The sequence below is a fragment of the Diplotaxodon limnothrissa genome, linkage group LG11, assembly GCF_057381915.1.
Source record: "Diplotaxodon limnothrissa isolate DT_005_m linkage group LG11, D_limnothrissa_male_GT1.1, whole genome shotgun sequence".
Taxonomy (NCBI): Eukaryota; Metazoa; Chordata; class Actinopteri; order Cichliformes; family Cichlidae; genus Diplotaxodon; species Diplotaxodon limnothrissa.
Genome location: NC_140606.1, coordinates 32464518 through 32484816, shown reverse-complemented (window position 1 = coordinate 32484816; position 20299 = coordinate 32464518). Strand labels below are relative to the sequence as shown.

General features: G+C 38.5%; 1 protein-coding gene across 2 annotated transcripts in view; it reads right to left on the bottom strand.

The window, feature by feature from the left end:
* The window catches only part of atg5 (ATG5 autophagy related 5 homolog (S. cerevisiae)), a 49203-nt gene that overhangs the window by 20775 nt on the left and 8129 nt on the right, over positions 1–20299 (bottom strand). For both annotated transcript variants that reach the window (XM_085365850.1, XM_085365851.1), the window contains exons 6-7: positions 17339–17433; positions 1843–1960 (exon numbers count right to left, since the gene is read on the bottom strand). In XM_085365850.1, the coding sequence (XP_085221976.1) occupies positions 1843–1960; positions 17339–17433 (213 nt within the window). The remainder of the gene's footprint in view (positions 1–1842; positions 1961–17338; positions 17434–20299) is intronic.

Here is a 20299-nt window from a genome sequence, read left to right as displayed (position 1 = left end):
CCAGAGCTCAAAATATCATATTGTGGCCTTAGCAGACATCTCAGATTACTGCCCCAAAACCTGGACATAAAGTAAGTAAATCTCAGCATATTGATCCATTTCTCTCCTTATTCTTAAAACTGTAACACAGGCAACACAGGCATTCAAACTCATTTTACATCGTGGCCCAAATATAGCCCACTTTGATCTCAAGTGGACTAGACCAGTGAAAATGACCCTTTCTGTCAGTGTTAAGAGGTTCAACGACACACTGAATCCCTGGTATATTCTAATATAAAAAAGAAGTCTAATTTCAACAATACATTTCAGTTTTTTCTAGAGATGAAGAAATTCTGCTGTGGGAAATGAAAGACGTCTTTCAGCATGACTCTTAAATGTGTACAAGAAGAGAAACGTTTCCGTTAGCTCATTGCACACTTTCCTGTGAAAAGTTATTGTTAAATGGCAGAATATGTTCTTTTTAAAAAACATAAAATAAAAATAAATTATTTTACTGAAAACCCACTGTAAAAATCATACATTTTTAGAGTTGATAGTGAGAAACAGGTGTTGTCATTTGTACCAAACATCCCCCCCCCCCCTTCTTTTATTAAGATTACAGCTCACCTCAAGACTTTATGTCACATGACTTTGCCTCTTAGGCTACGTTCACACTGCATGTGAAAGCGCATCAAATCCGACTTTTTGACCCTATTCGACCCGTATCCGATCATGGTATGACAGTTTGAACAGCCCAAATCCGATACTTTGAAATCCGAGCGGGGTCACTGAATCCGATACATATCTGACGTTTTAGAAAGCGACTGCTGTTTGAATGGTCATGTCGCAATAAATCCGTCTTTTACGTCACTGACACAAGACAGACGCCAATTATCAGTGCCGGAGAAGACAAACGAGAAAGCATGGCAGCGGAAACCGGAGACGGAGCGAGGCATATGGGGAGACAATTCCATTCAAGCTAAACGACTCTGTGTCCATATATACCTCTGGTAGCAGCCCATGCTCCAAACAAGCCCATTGTTAAAACACGGGCTCTCTTTTTTCTCAGTGTTCTTCTTTCTCTAATTAATTTGTCAAAATTCTGTCGGTTTTGACTGTGCAAAATTTGTTAGACGGCTGCAACAACACCTACTAGCTCTGTAGCCGCCACTTTTACTTCCGTAAGCAGAGCGCGTTGTGTGTCTTCTTTTGCGCATGCAGGCTGCTTTGAGGGCCGTGAACCGTTCACACTAGAGCGTGTTTGCTGTCACATTTTATTTTGTAGTGTGAAGAACCACACACACAAAAAAATCAATTTGATCAAAAAATTGGAATTGAGCATTAAGACCTGCAGTGTGAATATAGCCTTAATGACTCACAACTCTTTATCTACCCATCCCCATATCTATTCACATTTTCTGGCAACTACCACCGTTTTTCTTCACCGAGACCATCTCATGGTTATATTACCTTATTATCTCTGAGAATGAATCTCAGACATTTCTCATGTAGCAGCATAAAAAAAAAGAAGAAGAAGAAGAAGAAGGGATCCATTCTTTTCTCCTCTCACTTCTGGAATATGGCATGACCCACATTTGATAAGAAAACCAAAGATAACACATTCTGTTACTTCTTGTGTTAACTGGTGGCGATGTCAGCATTACAGTCTTGTATGTTTATGTTAGTGATGTTATGCTTGTATTATTCCTGATGGCATTGCCATTATCTGTTATTAAGGAGATGCAAATGTGACTCCGCTGCTGACTACAAAAAAAAAAAAAAAAAAAAAAAAAAAAAAAAAAAGTGAAGACACAACATTTCACCCACTCCCTCACTTCGAACTTGCCTGTGTGTACCACTTACCATCATTTGTTATAGCAGCTGGGTACATTTCCTTTAGCAGGTCACCAAGGGTGTATGCATTGCCTTCAGGTGAAACTGGTCGAAACAGCTTCTGGATGAATGGCCTATCGCTCATTGCCTGTAAGTAATGAGAGTAGAGGAAAGTATAGAATCATAACTATAGTATATCAAACATGAAATTTGAGTTTAACATCAAAGTTTTCGGTAATAGTTCTCCGGGCTTCTTGAGGGACATTCATTGCTCTTCTTTGGATGTTGGCTGCCTTCTGTTCTGTTCAGTAATGCCTCTGGAGAGGCCAATCCATGACTGAGTGTTCAATTGTTTCTTGTTCTACCCTGGTACACTTTTACTGCACTGGTGTTGTGTTTGGACAACAGTGAGTGTAGGCACTCACTGCTGAACTGATGAAAATTTCATATTCTCCCATTCATAATACCTGCTGCCACTGATTTTCAATCTAGTTCTTGTATACTTTGGCATACTTCAGCCTTTTCACCTCCATAAAAATAGCTTATTGAAGGCTACCGTTCCAATGAGACCATTTCTGACGAGGCTTTAGTGAACACTAGATGAATTAACCAGAGGCTCAGACGTTAGGTCATTGCTAGTTCATAACTTCAAGTCAGACATTAAATATGGATATTCATTCCAACTTCCATGCTAAGGAAAACTAATAAAATTTCAATATTTTACTCATCAGACATGTGATATTAATTTGAAAAATTCCTGGGAAATGCAGACAAAATATCCTGTAAGTGGGCCATTTTAACATGAGAAAACACCAGAGGAAATTTTAAGGCGAGAAAGAGTTCACAAAGTTAAGATGGAGGAAGGAGTCCAAAACACTAAGCACGCAAATGCTGTGAATAAACAGTGTTCTGAGCTCAGCTGAGAATGTGTTGCTTTGATGAGCTTGACTGCTTAGAATGTGATTGAGCAATCTACTGCATTTCAACATATGTTACAAGTGATGCTGACATGTTTTACCAATTTGAACAAGCCTGGAAATCATTAAAGAGTGCTTTAGTATGTACTTGGCAGAAAAATCAGCTTCTACCAAAACTAAAAGCTCATCTGGCTCATCCTCAGGTTCTCAGAAGCAGAGAATAGTTCAGTGAACCATAGAATTAAATGTGACATCTTTTATTGTTTCATGATAGGAATACTCTTCTCCAAGAGATGGTTTGAGGTTATGGAGAAGGTGGTTTTCTCAGTAAACTGGGTTCTTTCTCGCTGTTCCACAAAAGTGCTGCTGCATAGTGAATAACAAATAAACTGAACAAATATTTGATCAAAAACCAAATAACGAAAAGCAGAAAACTGAAGAAAACTCGCTAATTATTATTTATCTTCGCCGTTCCTTGTTTCCCGTTTACCCACATTTTGTACATTCCTTCTACGATAAGAGCTTTACTGTCTCAGTGAGACAGTTCTGGGTAACAGTGACCGCTAAAAGCCCAACATGTAAACTAAGCAACTATTTATAGGGCAGTGAACAAATGTGACGTATGTAGCAAATATCCCCGAGAGTGTTCATCACAGGTCTTCAGATGCTGCAGATTGCTCAACCAGCTACCACATTCCCTGAGTGAGATGTGTGGGAAATTACCAGGAGGCAGCACAAAAAAAAACGCAGTAGACTGTGTCAGAAGCCGATAATGGACTTTGATTCAAGAGAGTCTTTCCTGGCATATTGGCATGCCCTTTGTCACAAATGAATGTCACTACTTTCAAAAATAGTGAGCCAATGAAAACAAAACTTTCTCTTCAGTGATGAAAAATGCACGATTGGTTTTAAAATGGTAGATGGGCTGGCTCTTATGTAGACTCACACCACACCGCTTTATACAACATGCCTCACCCACCCATACGAGCATTTTTTCTACACCTAAATACTATCTAGTATTCATACATGAATAATTGGATCAGAGAGCAACTTAGGGTTCAGTATCTTGTCCAAGAATACATGGGCTTACAGACTGGAGCAGCCTGGGATCAAACCTGCTCAGGATGACCTGCTCATTCCTCTGAGCTACAGCCACCCCAATATGTGATGTTAACAGCAAATAAAATAAACACAAATAAGAATACATTTACAAATAGCATCATTTTACCTGTTAGGATAAAAACTTTAAACTGTAGAAATCACCTAACTTAAAACCACACTTCAAAATATAAAAACGTTTTTTCTCTCCTCTACACCAGTCTAGGTAGAAACCCACTCTTTGTGGTTTCTTCCTGTTGAAAGATTTTTTCGACTCCACTACTGCCAAGCACTAAAAGGGAAATGTTGGTTTCCACCCAACTATATAAAGTGCCAAAAAAAAGTATTTTCACTTTTTAAATCATTATTAGTGAATAATAATAATAATAATAAATATCTAGGGCAAAATATCTGTGTGCATCTATGTTCTTCGTAAGGGTTTTTCTCCCTATCGCTTCAGAATCAAGTTAAAAATTCATTAGTTCTTGTTACAGTGACCCATGTCCTCTGGACTCAATCCAGATGTCAGCAACTCTTTGTGACTTTTGTGTGCCATTTGATTGATGAAGCGAAACATTACACCAAGAAATTTTATTTTAAATGGTTGTATGTTTGACGGAAAATTAACCAATTACTGAAATCAAGAGAAGCAAACTTGTGCACCACACCCGTTTGCAACAAAGCATGAATGCTGTATTTGCTACAGGTTGTCCTAATCTGTAAATCATCAAAAGGAAAAGCACTCCCATGTATGCTCGCTTTTGTATCAAGTATTATAATAAAGCGAATAATTGACTAGGACAATGGAAAAAAAAAATCATCTGCAAAGATTATATCTCCTTTTCACTTAAATTTTGAAATTAATTAGATTATTGCCTATCCCCAATTATCCAATTATTAAATAATGAAAACAGCTGTAGTCATAAAGTCAGTTTTAAAATATGTGTACATCACAAAATAGCATCTTTTTAATTGTATGCATTGTATTGCATAAAACTATGCAATCATTTTATTACAATTAAATTCCACTGGGAAATTTTGGGCCTTTCTCTACCTGCTGAGCATTGTAAGACAATGGAAGAAATGTGTCCTCACAAAGAAAAACCTAGTACAGGCAGATACCCAACCTGAGGTGTCAAACGGAGAGTCTGACACACTATAGGGCTAATCATGGAGCCGTAAAAAGGAAACCAGCAAGGACAGGGATCGAATAACCGAGTGGTAACTACGCACCACAGAGCCAGGCGTGAACCAGCAAGAAGAAGCTTGCAGTAGAGGTGCGAAGCCTATGCTCAAGTTACACAGAAAAACTGAGTCACTGACAGGAAGCATGGCCTTTCGTGCGGGATCATCTCCAAGGGCCAGAGCAGAGAGAGTGTGCTAAGTGACAGCTACTTCATTGCATTTTTAAATTGGCATCATGAATTATTGAGCCAGTTGGCATACAAAGAAGGTGCTATTGATCCCTTGGGAGAGAAGCGTGATACTGTTTGGATGAAGACACTTTTCTTTTTAGCTGGCATGACACCTTAGCTGCTACAGCAGCCCATGACAACAAAAAGAGGGCGAGGTGTCACTGGGATTCAGGTGAAAAGAGATGAACCGCTCTCGCTGAGTGAAAAGAACAGTGGAACTCAAGACGTCGGCTAATTGATGGAGGAGATTCAATCCAGCTAATTGAAGGCAAAACAATGGATGACGCCTAAAGCACTGTCAATCCATATGTGTTTCTACAGACTGAGTGGGGTGAGGCAAAGGATTACCACTGAACTCTGAGACCATCCATTGGTATATTAAAGTTCCAACTTCATTTTCCTCAGAGCTTGACATGGACACCTACGGAGGAAAAACTATCACACGACACTGACACGTTTGACAGAAGTGGGCTTTTGATACACTGTTTTACTTTGGTCTCTGTGGCATCACCAACATTTAAGCACTGAAAAACAACAACTACAAACAGCAGTTTGCATTTATTTAATAATCTAGAAGATAACATAATACATCAACTATGGTTACTTCTGAAAAAAAAATCAAACATATCAGTTAATATAAATTTTGCTAGTACCTTAGTCTGTGCATGAGGCTAGAGTAACAAGGGCTATAAATTACCTTTTTTTTTTTTTAAACCAACGTTATTGCTTTTGTGCTCACAGTAGAGCTGGGCGATATGAGATTTCTTCATATCACGATATGTTTTTTTCATTTCAGGCGATAACGATATCTATCACGATATAAGCCAAATAACTATATTTGTAAGATTTAAATGTGCCGTTGCTCACAAGTAAAATGTGAAATAATCAGCAGCTTGTTTTTATTTAAATATTTATTTCCCATAATAAGTTCAACAGGGTAGATGTACTTAAGGAACATGAGACTTTTTCAGATAAATAAAGGCAAATATTGCAAACTACACAAAAGGCAGCCGCTAAAGCGTTTAAGTTTCAAAATAGAACAAACAAAACAGACTAAATTGTCAATTCCACTTAGAAACAAAATATTAATTCTAAAAATAAATCTTAGTTTGTGTTACAGAAGAACAGACAAAACTGACTAACTTTTGTCAATATCAAATAAACTGAGAACTAAAAGGAAATTCTCAATCTCTCCTTGTTGTATAGCTTAGCTTTTCAAACAGTTTTAACAGTTACTTTAGTCTGACAAAAGCCGAATGACGAATTAGCGCTTCCAGTCAGAGACTGAAGCTACGTCCACACGTACACGGGTATTTTTGAAAACGGAGATTTTCCGTTTTCGTTTTAAAAAATAATCCCGTCCACACATAAAGGCAGAAATGAAGGAAAACGCTGCTATGAACATGCCAAAGCAGCAGGTGGCGCTAGATTCCTAACCGTGCAGAAATGTTGGCCAATCAGAAGTCTAGAAGCCTCGGTGGGAAAAAGTAAACAAAGCTGGGGCATAGAAGCAGAACCGAGTCATATGTGTGGAGGGACAGTAACTGTGTGTATATGTAAGCATTTAAACACTGCAGAGAGTAGAATTAACAGTATTGTAGAAATTCATTTCACCGAAACAATAACGTGGCGCACAGTGTGACGCATGCACCAGTTCATTGTATTTCCAGACTTGCTTTCGGCACAATTTACAGTGCACGCTACTCTGTTTTTTGTCAGACTTGAAATAGCCGAAATACCTTCACACTACGGAACTTCTATGGCTCTTCCGTTCGACAATCTCTCCGGCGTTGGAACCATTATCTGTTTTCTCTTCGGTCACGCTCGGTTGATTTTTCTAGTCGGCACACTCATTTCCTCCATTACCCGCTGGCTGCTTCCCAAACAAACACACATGCGGCTTGGCACTTGTGCTGTACGTTACAAGTCACGCGACGTGACGCTGCGGCTGTGATTGGTTCGGCTCTGCGCTACTTAATTTGGATTGGCTGGTCTTTTTTTTTTTTTTAAGAGGTCTATCGCGATAGCTTAATTTCTCTATCGAGTAAAAGTTATATCGCGATACATATCGTTATCGTTCTATCGCCCAGCTCTAGCTCACAGCTATAAAAAGTCATGTTGAAAAATAGGTAGTTATGGCAACTAGTAGTCTTGCTAGCAGGTCATTCTACCATAGCTAGCTAGTGCTGCCTTTTCCATGACTTAAATGGGAACTGGAATCCAAAGTTATCCCAGACAGAGAATACCCTAACACCAAGCGATATATACAAAATAACTAGGGGTGGGGGTTTAACGTGCTATTTTCGATTAATTAGTTTGAAAAAAAGTAAAGCATCTAAATGCACTTTGCATTACAAAGGAAAACTTTTGTCAATGCATGATTTCATGGTATACCGATTATGCTAGCAGTTTGAGTATCAACAAAAAGTGACCAAACTTGATGAAATGGCTGGCTTCAGGACCAGAAACCAGAGGAAATTAATAAGTCAACATCGGACAAAGTTGCAAATTCTCTCGCAAAATGGATTGGTCTGGACTGGAGACCACTGTCAGTGGTAGAACATAGGGGGTTAGAAAATGCGCTACAGATTCAGATGAGGAAGCCCTGTGTAACCATCAGCAAGACAGACTACAGTGGTGGTCCAGACGAGCAGGGACCCACCCACAGCTTTCTGTCCTGGCCTGCAACTATTTGATTAGTCCTGCCACTTCTGTCCCATGTGAGAGACTTGCAGGTCACATAGTAACAAAAATGCGAACTTGAGCTCTGAAAATGTGAACAGGCTAGTTTGTCTAAGGCTACGTTCACACTGCAGGCGAAAGCGCATCAAATCCGATTTTTTTTGACCCTATGCAACCCATATCAGATCATGGTATGACAGTGTGAACGACACAAATCCAATATTTTCAAATCCGATCTGGGTCACTTTTGTATGTGGTACTGAATCCGATACATATCCGATGTCTTAGAATAGTCATGTCGCATTAAATCCGTCTTTTACGTCACCGACACAAGACAGACGCCAATTATCAGCTCCGGAGAAGCACCCAATAAGACATCGCGAACGCTTCCTGGCCATCCAGCGTAGATGTCAGTGAAACTGTTGGGAAGACAACATTGGAAAAACGTGAACATTTTATTTATACTGTATAATCTGCAGATTCTGACAGGATTCTGCGACTATCCTTTGAAGCACCGCTCCTCTAAAACAGCAATAAGGATAATTATTAGGTTATCTACATTATTATGTAAAAAACAAAATAACTTGGGAAACGTAAAGTCCAAAGTCTTTATATTAACCCTTTAAGACCTACCATAGAACCAAGTCCGCCACAGCTTATATTATATTTTTACATGCTGTAGAGCCATTTTTGGGAGCTTTTCAAGTTGCTATACATCAATACAACCATTACAGCCTAAATTTTAATAATATGCATGCATAAAGTGCATAGTAATTACATAAATTGCAAAAAAGTGCAATAAACTACAAAAAAATTTAAAATCGTTTTTGTTTTTTTAACATATATTTCTAGTTAGAGAAATTTAAGAGGCTTGTCCCTCAAAACTGTAAATACAAAAAAGTTGCACAAAATAGTTTCCCACCACAGGAAATTTATTTTGAGTGTCTTCATAGTTTTATTTTTGAAATACACCAATTTCTATACACTGCAGGAAAAACGAAAATAAATATTATAGTGCAAATTTGCAAAAAAGCAGCATGTGCATCAAAATAAACTATTTCCAGCAGTGCAATATGAGTCCTAAGCATCCCACAAACGACACAGAAAGTCATGAAGTCAAACATAACTTTTAAAAACACCAGTATAAGCTCATGAGGCCTTGATGGTAAAAAAAACTACATTTCCGTGAAAATGACGTCACTTCCGGTTTCGGGCAGGTCATGGCGGACATGCGAGAGTTCACGCTGATGGACGTAGGAAGTGTTATGAACAGCTGATCGGATCGGCAAAGCGTGTTTCTGGAGTATTATGTTTTTGTTGCTGCAAGTGCTTTTTATGCAGTTTTTGCAAAGCTGTATGTGGAAGGAAACTGTGACCTAGGACAAGCTGATGGCATAAGATGTAAGTACAACTCCTCCGGTTTCATATGCAAAAAAAATTATTGCGCTAGCTCACATGGTTGCAGTGCTACCGTGATTTAAAAATAGTTACGCAAAACGGAGCGTGCCCGCTCTGACCAGTTTTAAAGGGTTAAGGGCCATCAGTCAAACAATATTGTTTGCTCTGGGTCTAAACAGAGCGCGTTGTGTGTGACGTCTTCTTTTGCGCATGTTTGCTGTCGCATTTAATTTGTAGTGTGAACGAGCAGACAAAAAAAAAATCGTATTTGATCAAAAAATCGGAATTGAACATTAAGACCTGCAGTGAACGTAGCCAAAGTAACTGGCTGAAAGAGATGGACAGTAAATTGTGAGTCCAACAGATTTGTTATTTTTTGCACCAAAATGTTTAATGTTCACACTGTTTTAGCCTAATGTACAAAATAATGTTAGCTAAGGTTATTCAGAGTTTAAAGGTGAAGCTGTATAAATAAACTTATAAGTTTCTGCCTTATTTTTTTAAGAAGAAAAACTGAACTTTATGTTAAACTTTTTATTATTATTATTATTTAAAGACAATACCATTTTGAAAATGTACTTAAAGTTCTTAAAATAACACTTTATTTTGAAGTCTGCACAATTTTGGCCAGGGATTTTTTTTTTCCTCTGTTTTGCATTGAAATGCAGTTTCAATGCATTTTCCCCCATAGATTAAAAGTGCTTGAGTTTACAATATTTATGTCCATGTCTATAAGTTATGCCCAATAAAATCCTTTAAAATTTAAAAAAACAAACAAAAAAAACCCCATTTGCGCTTTGGGGCAAATTTTCTTTTGCGATTAATCAAGATTAATTAATTACAAAATATCTAATTAATTAGATTTTTTAATCGAGTCCCACCCCTAAAAGTGAAAAAACCAGGGGTATTTTACTGTCTCGTAGGGTTAGGGTTGTTTTTTTGTTTCAATCGCTGCACAATTTCTGCTCCAAAAGGCTTGGCAGTAACAGCAGATTAGAAATACTGGAAACTTATTACTGTAAATGCTGCAAAACATTCTTCCCGAGTTCAACAAGCAATTCACCTGTTGCCTGTGGCAAGATTACGCACAACTGTTTCCAGCATTCCCAAGTTTTGTAATTGTCTGTGTAGTCATCACCTCCCCCTCTTTTCACTCAGCCATTACAAGATATCTCGGAGGCAATAAACCTGTATTCTTCGAAGCAGGCACCCTCCGAACACCACAACAGAGGTTGCTGGAGGCGGACTGCCTGCTTTCACATCAGGGGCTTGTGACTCAGCACTTAGTCACGGAGCAGGAACAGAGAGGAGTACCTGTACAGCAACAATGTAAACGGTCTTCAAAAGCAGGATAGTAATTTTCACTTTCCGTGCAGCGAGATGGTCGGCCCTGTTTGCCTCTTTAAATCACTGAGTGGCGTCACTGCTGGAGCAGAAAGATTCACTTGGTTCTTTGGTTTCCAGTGTATGCACACACACACACACACACACACACACACACACACACACACACACACACACACTGAATAACACGAGAAAAGTGCTCAAGTGGAAGCAATTTGATGACAAATACAAATAAATGAAAATTGCAACACAAAAACAGAAGCTTGAAAAGGCAGATGTATAAGTTCACACAGAAAGGTAGTTGTGAAAAGTATGTCAAGACCATCAAAAAGCTATTCTGAGAATTCGTGGTTGTTCATTAACCTTACCTAAATAATTTACACTGTTACAGCCTGGAGGGAAAACAGGGTTTAAAATATAAATCTGTCAATTTGATCTGACCAGAACAGAAACAAAGCAGCATTCATAAAAACAGAAGTTTAATTCTACGAATAATAATTATTAATGATGTTTGTGGGAGACAATGCAGACACACGCACACACAGAGACAAATGTGTTGTTCGTGCCAATGAGGTGTCTTCATCTCCATAAGGACAGCAGGCCAGACGGAAATGAGCCCTCTGTTATTTGGACTGAGTGTTGTCATTAATTCTGTCTGCATCAAACCCAGCACATGTTATTTACACTAAAGACCACAATCTGGCTTTGAAGGACTCACTGAGGGAGGGTGTGTCTGTGTGTGTGTGTGTGTGTGTGTGTGTGTGTGTGTGTGTGTGTGTGTGTGTGTGTGTGTGTTTGTAGGTGGAGGGTAGGGGTGTCTTTTTTCAGTTGAAGGCAGCCTCGTGTTAAGTCATCCACAATGACTCCTGAGTGCCAAGCAGCTTTGTTCTTCTCAGCGTCTATATCATTTCAATTCTAGTCTATCTAGTTTTTTTTCCAAAGCTTGTGGCTTAGCTTGATTTTATCATGCTTGGTCTTGCCATAACAAATCTAGCTAGCAAAATACTATACTCATAGCAACAAAATATGCCTTGGAGAGCTGCTACAAACTTTGTTGTTTCAAATAAATTGTAATTTTTTTTTTTCTTGCTTTAATTCCTTCCTTTGTTTTGGCCTTTGTAGTGGAGCATAAAGCTTTTTAATTAAAGGATAAATCCAGTTCTAGATCTTTTCCCCCTAATTCTAGGACTCACTCTTCAAAAGTATTAATGTTCCACTCAAAAAGACAAATCTGAGGAGCGTAAACTCCAACAGGATTAATGAGTTAGTTGTGTGTGTAGAGACCAAAGCCAAACTTTTAAGTGTCGTTAAGAGGACCTCTTCTGACCTGGTTAGATTACCATGGTAACTGCATATTTAAAGATGCATAATGCTGCATATTTATTTCTATTCTTAGAGTTTCCTACTGAAATCAGCTGTACAAATCACTAGTTCTTTTCCTGATGACATTATCAAGAGCAATACAGATTCTCAGTTGTAGGGATATTTTTTATTTCCAAATCTGTTGAGCCAAACTTTGCTAGATCAATATCCATATATTCAAATAGGAATGCTGAACAAATAAGTATATTTTTATGCAAGCTCCTGATTTGCTGGCTGGTATGTTCCACACTTGTGATACTGCTTAAAAATCAAAGCAGCCATCTTTATTTGTCACAGATAACAACCATAAAAAAAAAAAAGACTTTCACTTCGGCTTGAATAAAAAAAATGTTATTTCTATATATCAGCCATTTCCCCTGGTGTTAGAAATAAATGGCAGCAACGAAAGAGCACTTAGTGATACAATAAACATGGGTTAGGGTTAGAATTTACAAATTTACAAGTTGCTGCCTGTGGACATTTGAAATGTACTTGGCAAACTGAGTATAATCCATTTTCTGAACAATAAAACAAATGTGCCCTTTTATGACCCTGATGAACAAATCCTGGATTAAGAAGGAAAGGTAGTAACTGTTGTTGTTATGCTGACTATGTCTAATAGGGTTCTTAGGTTTTGTTGAGCCAACCACTGCTTCTTTAACATCGGCCTAGAGACCTGTCAGCAACCATTTGCCAACCACCAGTCACAAATGGGAAAAATGTGTATTCCCTAATGAGTTAATGCTTCCTGGCAAGTCAACTTCTTAAGTCTCATTCATGCAGGCCTAGAGACTCATCAGCAACCTGTTAACTGTTGATCGCTAGGGAAAGCGTGTATTTTGGCTGCCGACAGTGGTTTCTGGATGTTGCTGGAAGTTGCTAGTATGAAATTAGTTGCAAAGAGGTATACGGTGCTGCACTGAAAACCTCCTTGTAAATGCTTTATTTGCTAATAGGTTGCTGTTGTTCTGTATGACAGACAGCAGCAACCTGGCAGCAAATACAGGCAAACTACTCAACAAGTGGTAGTGAAAGAGTGAAAAGTGGTTTAGTTTGTGCTACTCATAGAGGAAAATTGTGAGTCGTTGCAAATTAGCTGGTGTCTTTCACACTAACGACAGACAACCGCAGCAATCTGCTAGTGACCAAAGCAATCATAAGGCGGCTTTTGGTGCAGCATCATCTTTGCAGCTGAGCTCGGCAGACGACCACTCACAACCAGTCAGAAACATGCATTTTTCTCTTGATACCAGTGGTTGACAGATGACTGCTAACAGTCCTCTACAACTGTGTTGTTGAAGCATAATCCAAAGAAAGGTCTGGCTGTGTTGAACTAGCTTCATACTACTCCTCTGGGTTTGCAATGAGTTTTTAAAAACATTGAACTTAAGATGATCAGGTTTAGCCAGACATTTTCAGACACTGGATATGTAACACTTATTGCTTAATTGAACCCTTAAAGTGAAATAGACCAGTCTTACATTATTGCAAACATAATACTAGAAGTGATGGAACAAGCCATCATGTAAACTATGTGGAAGATTTAACAATACACCAAGAGGTGTTATTAACTCGGTTCTATTTTGATTATTACAGAATCCAAAACTGTTCCTGCTGCTATGCTGTGTGATCATACAGGTGCAGCTGTGCCATGTCATATCGCCAGTGATGTCAATGTACGTTTTTACATGATATAAAAGTATCATATTGCAATATTAATGATATGGTTGTACAACGAGACTAGCCCAAGCATATCTGAGAACGAGAGCTGTGTGGCAGCCTCTGATGATGATTTTGTGGCTATAAAGATAGCTACATCAACAACCTCTAGAAAAACACAGTACTTTGCAAAATATGCAAGAAGACTGTTACCGCTTAAGGTGCAAACACAACGCTTGTTTCACCACTCGAGGTAAAGACACACTCGAGGTAAAGACACAATCGAGGTAAAGACACACTTGTCGAGCACAACCAAGGTATGAAAGCACGCGAGGAGGATATATTAGCAAAAGTAAACAAATGACTCAACCGAGCATCTCTGGATCAGTCACTCGTTGCACTCCATATGACAGGAAGAGCAAACGGTGGATAGAAATTACTGATGCGGTTACCTGGTGGAAAATCAGGGCCTTAAGCAACTGGTTAAAAACCTCAACCTATGATAAAAAATATTTTTTACCTGAGATGTTTTAATTCACTTTTTAATTTGTGGCAATATGCATGCCGCTAAAGAGTTACAAGGTTAAGTGACTTTAGTCATAGCACTATATTACAGCACTTCACTATCCTGCTGCTGCTGGCAGCTTATTAAAATAAATTCACACTTTAATTTAAGTAGTTTGTCACCAATGACAGAAGCTCGTTGGAAAAAAAGGATGGAAAATGCTCTTCATTTGTTTCCGCGAATAACCCTGCTGCCTACAAGCTGCAATCATGAGAAAACATTGCTTTTTTAAAATTTCAGAAATATCATTCTTGGAAATTTCCTTGAAATACTGTGAAGTAATTTTGTGTCTATATTGCCCACACCTAGTTGGAGGTATGTAATCAGCATGTAATAAACTAATAAAATAAAGGAATAAATGCCGCTTAACTTTGTCAATTAGGAATTATTACTGAGTTATCCCCAATTAGCCTCATTACCTCAAACTGTAACTATGTCATAAAGAAGCATTAAGTCTGTAGACATAACACCGTAGAGCACAGCATTTGAGAGAAACGACAACAAACGAAAACAAAAGGGTGTCTGGTCATCTAGGTAAAAGCAAAACGTTGCCTTTCTAAAAGCAGGCTACTTACTTAGCCACAGTTACTGCTCAGCAAAGCTGTGCCCTACTTATGAAACAGTACAGACATTCATGAGTTTTGGTTTCTCCAAACAATTTTTGCAAACTTCTGTGGACACTCATCGCACTTTAAGACCGTGAAAGTAATTGCCAGCACTGCAGAAAGCTGCAGTATTTTTAAGATCATAATGAACTGATTCTGTTCCCACTCTTCTTTAGACTTTCCAGACTTTCTTTGGTTGTAAATATTTAGCAGTTTGTAAGACTAAAACCACACCATCTCCACAACAATCCAGACTTTTCAGGAATGATGCTGACATTCTCTAGTGTATTTGGAAATTACAATGTGAGCTCGTAACAGGCTTTGATGCTACAATTGTCATGAAACCAACACAGCTCATAAATGACCATTGAAACTTTCAATTAAGTCATGAAAAATGTCCAAAAGTAGAAAGGTTTGGGTTTCTTCAACCCACGAGAAGTTACATAGCTTTGTGGCTGCAACAAGTGCATGTCTGAGAGGGCGGGCTGAGCTGGTTGGACTGCATGTTTCTGTGTACCACTTTAAAGCGTCGCTAATGTTTTATTACTGAAAACAAGAATGCTTTTGTTGAAGTGTAAAATGTTTTATTTATGTGCTGAAGATGTGAAAGTAAAAACAAGCATTTTCAGCTTTGAATTTCATGCAAAACAGTCAGCGCTGACAGTGACTGACAGCTGCTGCGTCGCCCTTGTTGTTGTGTAGAATGTAAATGCTGCCATATGTGGAGCCCAGCACGTCTAATTAAAACTTAAAACACTTGATAATAAATCGTCATGATGGGAAATTACCAGCAGTCACAGCAGATATGGTGACGGAAAAATATGCTTAGTAGGAAAGTTCACTCTAGCATCTTACCATTACACTGAAGTCCTGCTGTGCTATTAACATCTACAAATCTCTTTCGGTTCCATAACATAACACTTGACACAGTCATTTAAGACCAGATCTATTTTTTGCACTGTTTGCCACTCCATTTTTTTCATATTATATTTCCTAACTTGCCTTGACAGACTAAAGTTTTAAATTGTTCACAGAACAACAGTGATGGGACTTTCTGCACTCACAATGAGGCATTAGACTCAAAGCAGACTGTCAACATGTTTTGCTACAAAATTCCAGATGTGTTCATGCCATTTACTTCCCTGACTGGACTGAATGATACTCTTCGGTAAGATAAAAACAGACTTGTTTTATATATGTTTAGAGCGGTGCTACAGATTCGTCCATTAGCATGCCATGTTTTGTTGTAGAACTGCATTTTTACTCATTCTGTGAACTGTACCAAGTACTCTAGAAGTTGCAAAGTTCATTTTCCAGACGTTTTTCGGCCATTTGTGATCGGTGTAGAAACCCCCAACACTTGACTCAAAGCGCTTTCCCCCACTGTCTGGCTTGCGACGGCTAATGTTTTCCAGTTGCTTATTCATCCCTTCTTTTTTCTGTGCTCCAAAGGGACTTTTTACCTGAGTCAGGATTAAGCTATATCGGCGTAGTGGAAACACCCGACCTGAGGCTGCTTGTCTGCCTGCACCTCCTTAAACCAGACTGAACCCTTAGGCTTACACATTGGCTGAACATGGGTCAATGAAACTCCTGACAAACTTGTGGGTGTTACAGGTATCAAATGTACAGGGACAAATGAATAACTTCCCCAGAAACCCAGGCACAACGGATCACACGCATATTGCGAGAAATATTTTGGTTTTTGATTTGCCTACATCATTTACAGAGCGACTGTTTTATCATAGGTCATGACTACAAGTAGGAACATGTAAAGCAATGAAGTTACGGGCAGCATGAAAAAGAAATTAAAACCACCTACACTCAGGTGTCAGGTGAATATTATGACTGGCATGTAAATCATTCCTCTGCAGACTTGGTTGTGTGTTCTAAACTGAATGAACCAAGGCTCTTATTGTTTATTAAAGTTATGACTATACAAAGAAAAGGTCCAAGAAGAGGTTAACATGGATGACTGACAAGATTTTCTTTTACTGTTAATGTAGAGTTATAGCAGGCAGAAGCAATGTTTACCCATCCTTAGGTACAATTCTTAAATTGTGTAGGAATTATTATCTGAGGGTTTAAAATTAAAGGAAAGAAGAGTTCATTTTATCTTTCATTTCATCAAGAGTTCTAGTCTTTTCTTTCTTTCTTTCTTTCAAATCAACAGGCTGTTTTAAATACAGATCGTGATTCCAAGTAATAGTTTTTGTGACCTCAACAGTAGACTACAGTAGACAAAGAGAGGCAGTGAGTAGCTGGAGAAATCATTGGTTGATTTATCTGCTAAAGAAACACTCTTTACTTTTGCACAGCCCTTTGGCACCATCTACAGGGCAGAAGAGGAAAATTTCCCTTTCAATGAATTAAAAATACATTGTGCAAAGTGGAAATACTATGTTCAAAGCATATTTCTGTGGGGGAAAGAGTTTGGTTTGTGGTTTTTAAGTTTTACTCGTGTGTCCTTATGTATGTTACCTGGTATATCCTGAAAGGGATGTATCTGAAGCCTCCCTCCTCAGTGGGGTATTCCATCAGCTTCCTGTTCATGGCCCAGAACTGGTCGAACTTATCTGACACAAAAACAGACACATAACATAAAAATCACACAAAGATAAAACTAACTTTTTAATAGGTCATCAGTATGCCTATTAGACCCCGTCCCTAAAAGATTACTCAAAAAGTCTTACCATTAATAAAAATTATTGTTATTACACTTTTTTCTTTATATATCACAAAATAATTCAGGCTGCTGTTCCTAAGTAATTCCTTAAAAATCCCTTACTTGATTTCAAACCTTCCTTTCATTCTGAAAACTCTTCCAATTCTTGTTGTAAATCTGCTGTGCGATAGTTTGCAGAGGAATGATTTATTTGAAGAGTTTCAGTCAGAATTTAGAGTTCACCATAACAACGAAACAGCGCTAGTGAAGGTTACTATTTATTTTTTATGACCTTAGACAGTTGACTGATCTGTGCTTGTCCTGCTCGACCTCAGTGTGGCACTCAATGCCACCTACTACATTTTATTACAGAGAGTAGACTACACCGTTGGTATTAAAGGAAATGTACTGTGCTGCTTTCAATTGTACTAATGTGATAGATGCAAACTTTCACTTCCTCACAGACAAAAGTTAGCAACGTGGCTCCACGGGGTTCTCTGCTGTGACCAATATTTCTGACATCACACAGTTATACTGTTAGAAAACGCTGTGCTGATGTTGCTGATGCTGATTACCTTGTAATATTTATCTCTAAAGCCAGGTGACATACATAAACTTTTTAAACCACAGGTACATCTTACATCTGTCATTTTTACTTCTAAACTACGAAAAAAAAATTTTGATTATTGAACAGAAACATGGTGTCTATCCAGGCATTTACTCTGGATAACATTATCCGGCCTCCAGCAATGCACTGAGGAATCTCTGAGTCATTTTTGACCAGGATGTGTCTCTTAACACTCACGAAACAAATGCCTAGGATGGCCTTAAATATACGCAATACTATTAAAATGAGAAACATCAGCCTCAGAGAGCTGTTCTATAAGTCTTCAGTTCATCCAGATCACTGCAGCAACAGTACTAACAGGTCCTGGGTTGCTAGTGGACTGGGATGGTGCTGCTTGTAGTCCCTTCTACTTAACAGACAGTTCTTCCTTTTAATGTCCCCAAATGCTTAGGGCAATGACTCTCAAAGTGTGGGCCATGAAGATTAAAATGACTCACAGTGACATAATTATATAAAATGTATTTACTTATATAAAAAGTGAATGGAAACTGGTCATAGGAGGTGGTCAATTTGTGGATTAACTCATTAGTCTGGCCCTCATTTATTGCTCTTATTTTGAAGATTGTGTTGCAGTGGCAATGAGGGACACATATGTCTGGGTATCATTAGCAATTTACATAAACAATAAAAACAACAGCCTGTGTTGTTTATGTTTACTACATAAAATTTCCAAGGAAATGCATCACTTTCACTTGAATTTTAATTAGTGTGAAGATTTAAGATTGGGTGCATGGTCTCTATGGGATTTTCTTGTTTTTAAGTGAGCTGGAGCGGGTGCAATATAAAGCACTGTTGTTTTGAGTGGGTGTAACTTAAATTAAAACTGAACTGAATTGAATACATGCCTAGCCTAAGACATGTGCTAGAATGAGAATGAAATTGTTCTTTAACTCTGAGAAACACCAGTTTTCAAACACCTCAGCACCTTCAAATGGAGGTTAAAGTAAAAGATAGAGACGCGTCACTAAAACTGAAATTTAGTGTCAGTATTACTCGGGCCAACTGTCAAAGCAACACAAGAATTTAGTCTTTTAGTTACAGTGTGATCTTTCACCATCAAAATGTTTCCACACAGCATATGCTAATGTCAAACCCCCCACCTGCATCCCTGCCTTACTTTCACATGAACAGTCTGTTTTTCTCTCTCCTGGATGAAAGTTTGAGACCTCTCTGTTTCTGGTCTGTTTTGGATGTGAAAGTTTTAGTTCAGATTAAGTTTCATCTTTCACTTTCATGTCTGGGGCCAACTCCTTCTTTTTGGATAGGTTAAAAGGACTTGCTTCTTCTCTGTTAAATGCAGTTTTAAACAAAACCCTCAGTTAAAAAAACAAGTTCATAACCTTATCTTTTTAAGAATCTTCTAAATTCACTTTTATCTGCCTTTTCATAATAATGTGATATTTTGTTATTTTCACACCACGAGTTTCAGGGGAAAGTGGGAGAGAGACAAGCAGCTGAAGTTTTGCGGGTTTGACACCCTTGGGTTTTTCTGCAAACCTGTTCGACTCTTACAAATGCCACATGCACAGTGTGCAGTTTTGACAGTTATGGGATAATAACAACTATAAGCAAACTATCTGAGAGATAGGCATTAACAATTTTCACATCCATAGAGTATGCAAACTAACCAAAAGAACCGTTAGATGCAGACTTATTTGTAATAATATTCATATAAATGGCTTTTGCTACTTTAAGCAGAATTTATTGTTCAGGATGGCTGGTGTGTTTACTGTTTGCCCCAGTCCAAGGATACCCTGTGTGCCTGCAGTGAGCTCTGTTAATAAATGGAGGCAGGGGAAAAGCACAACCAGTCTGTGGGTCATTCTTGCTTTGCTCCATCAGCCAAAAACACTCTTCTCCATGTCAGCCAGCCATGGAGAAGAGTGAAGTTATAACATACAAAGAACTGAAACTGAGTGTTGACAACGTCGAGAAGTGCTCACTGCAGCCACCTTCTGTGCTTTTCATCCTGGATTTTTTTTTATCTTTAAGGGTGTTTTTTTGGCAGTTCTTCTTTTCCTGGTGAACTCTGCTGTAGTTTTGGTCCACTATCAACCAGTCAGCATCTGGGAGACGCATATGTCATCCACTTCCAGCGATGTAGATGTAGCATTTCGGAGGACTGCCCGGGAGTGCGTCAGCAGTCTGT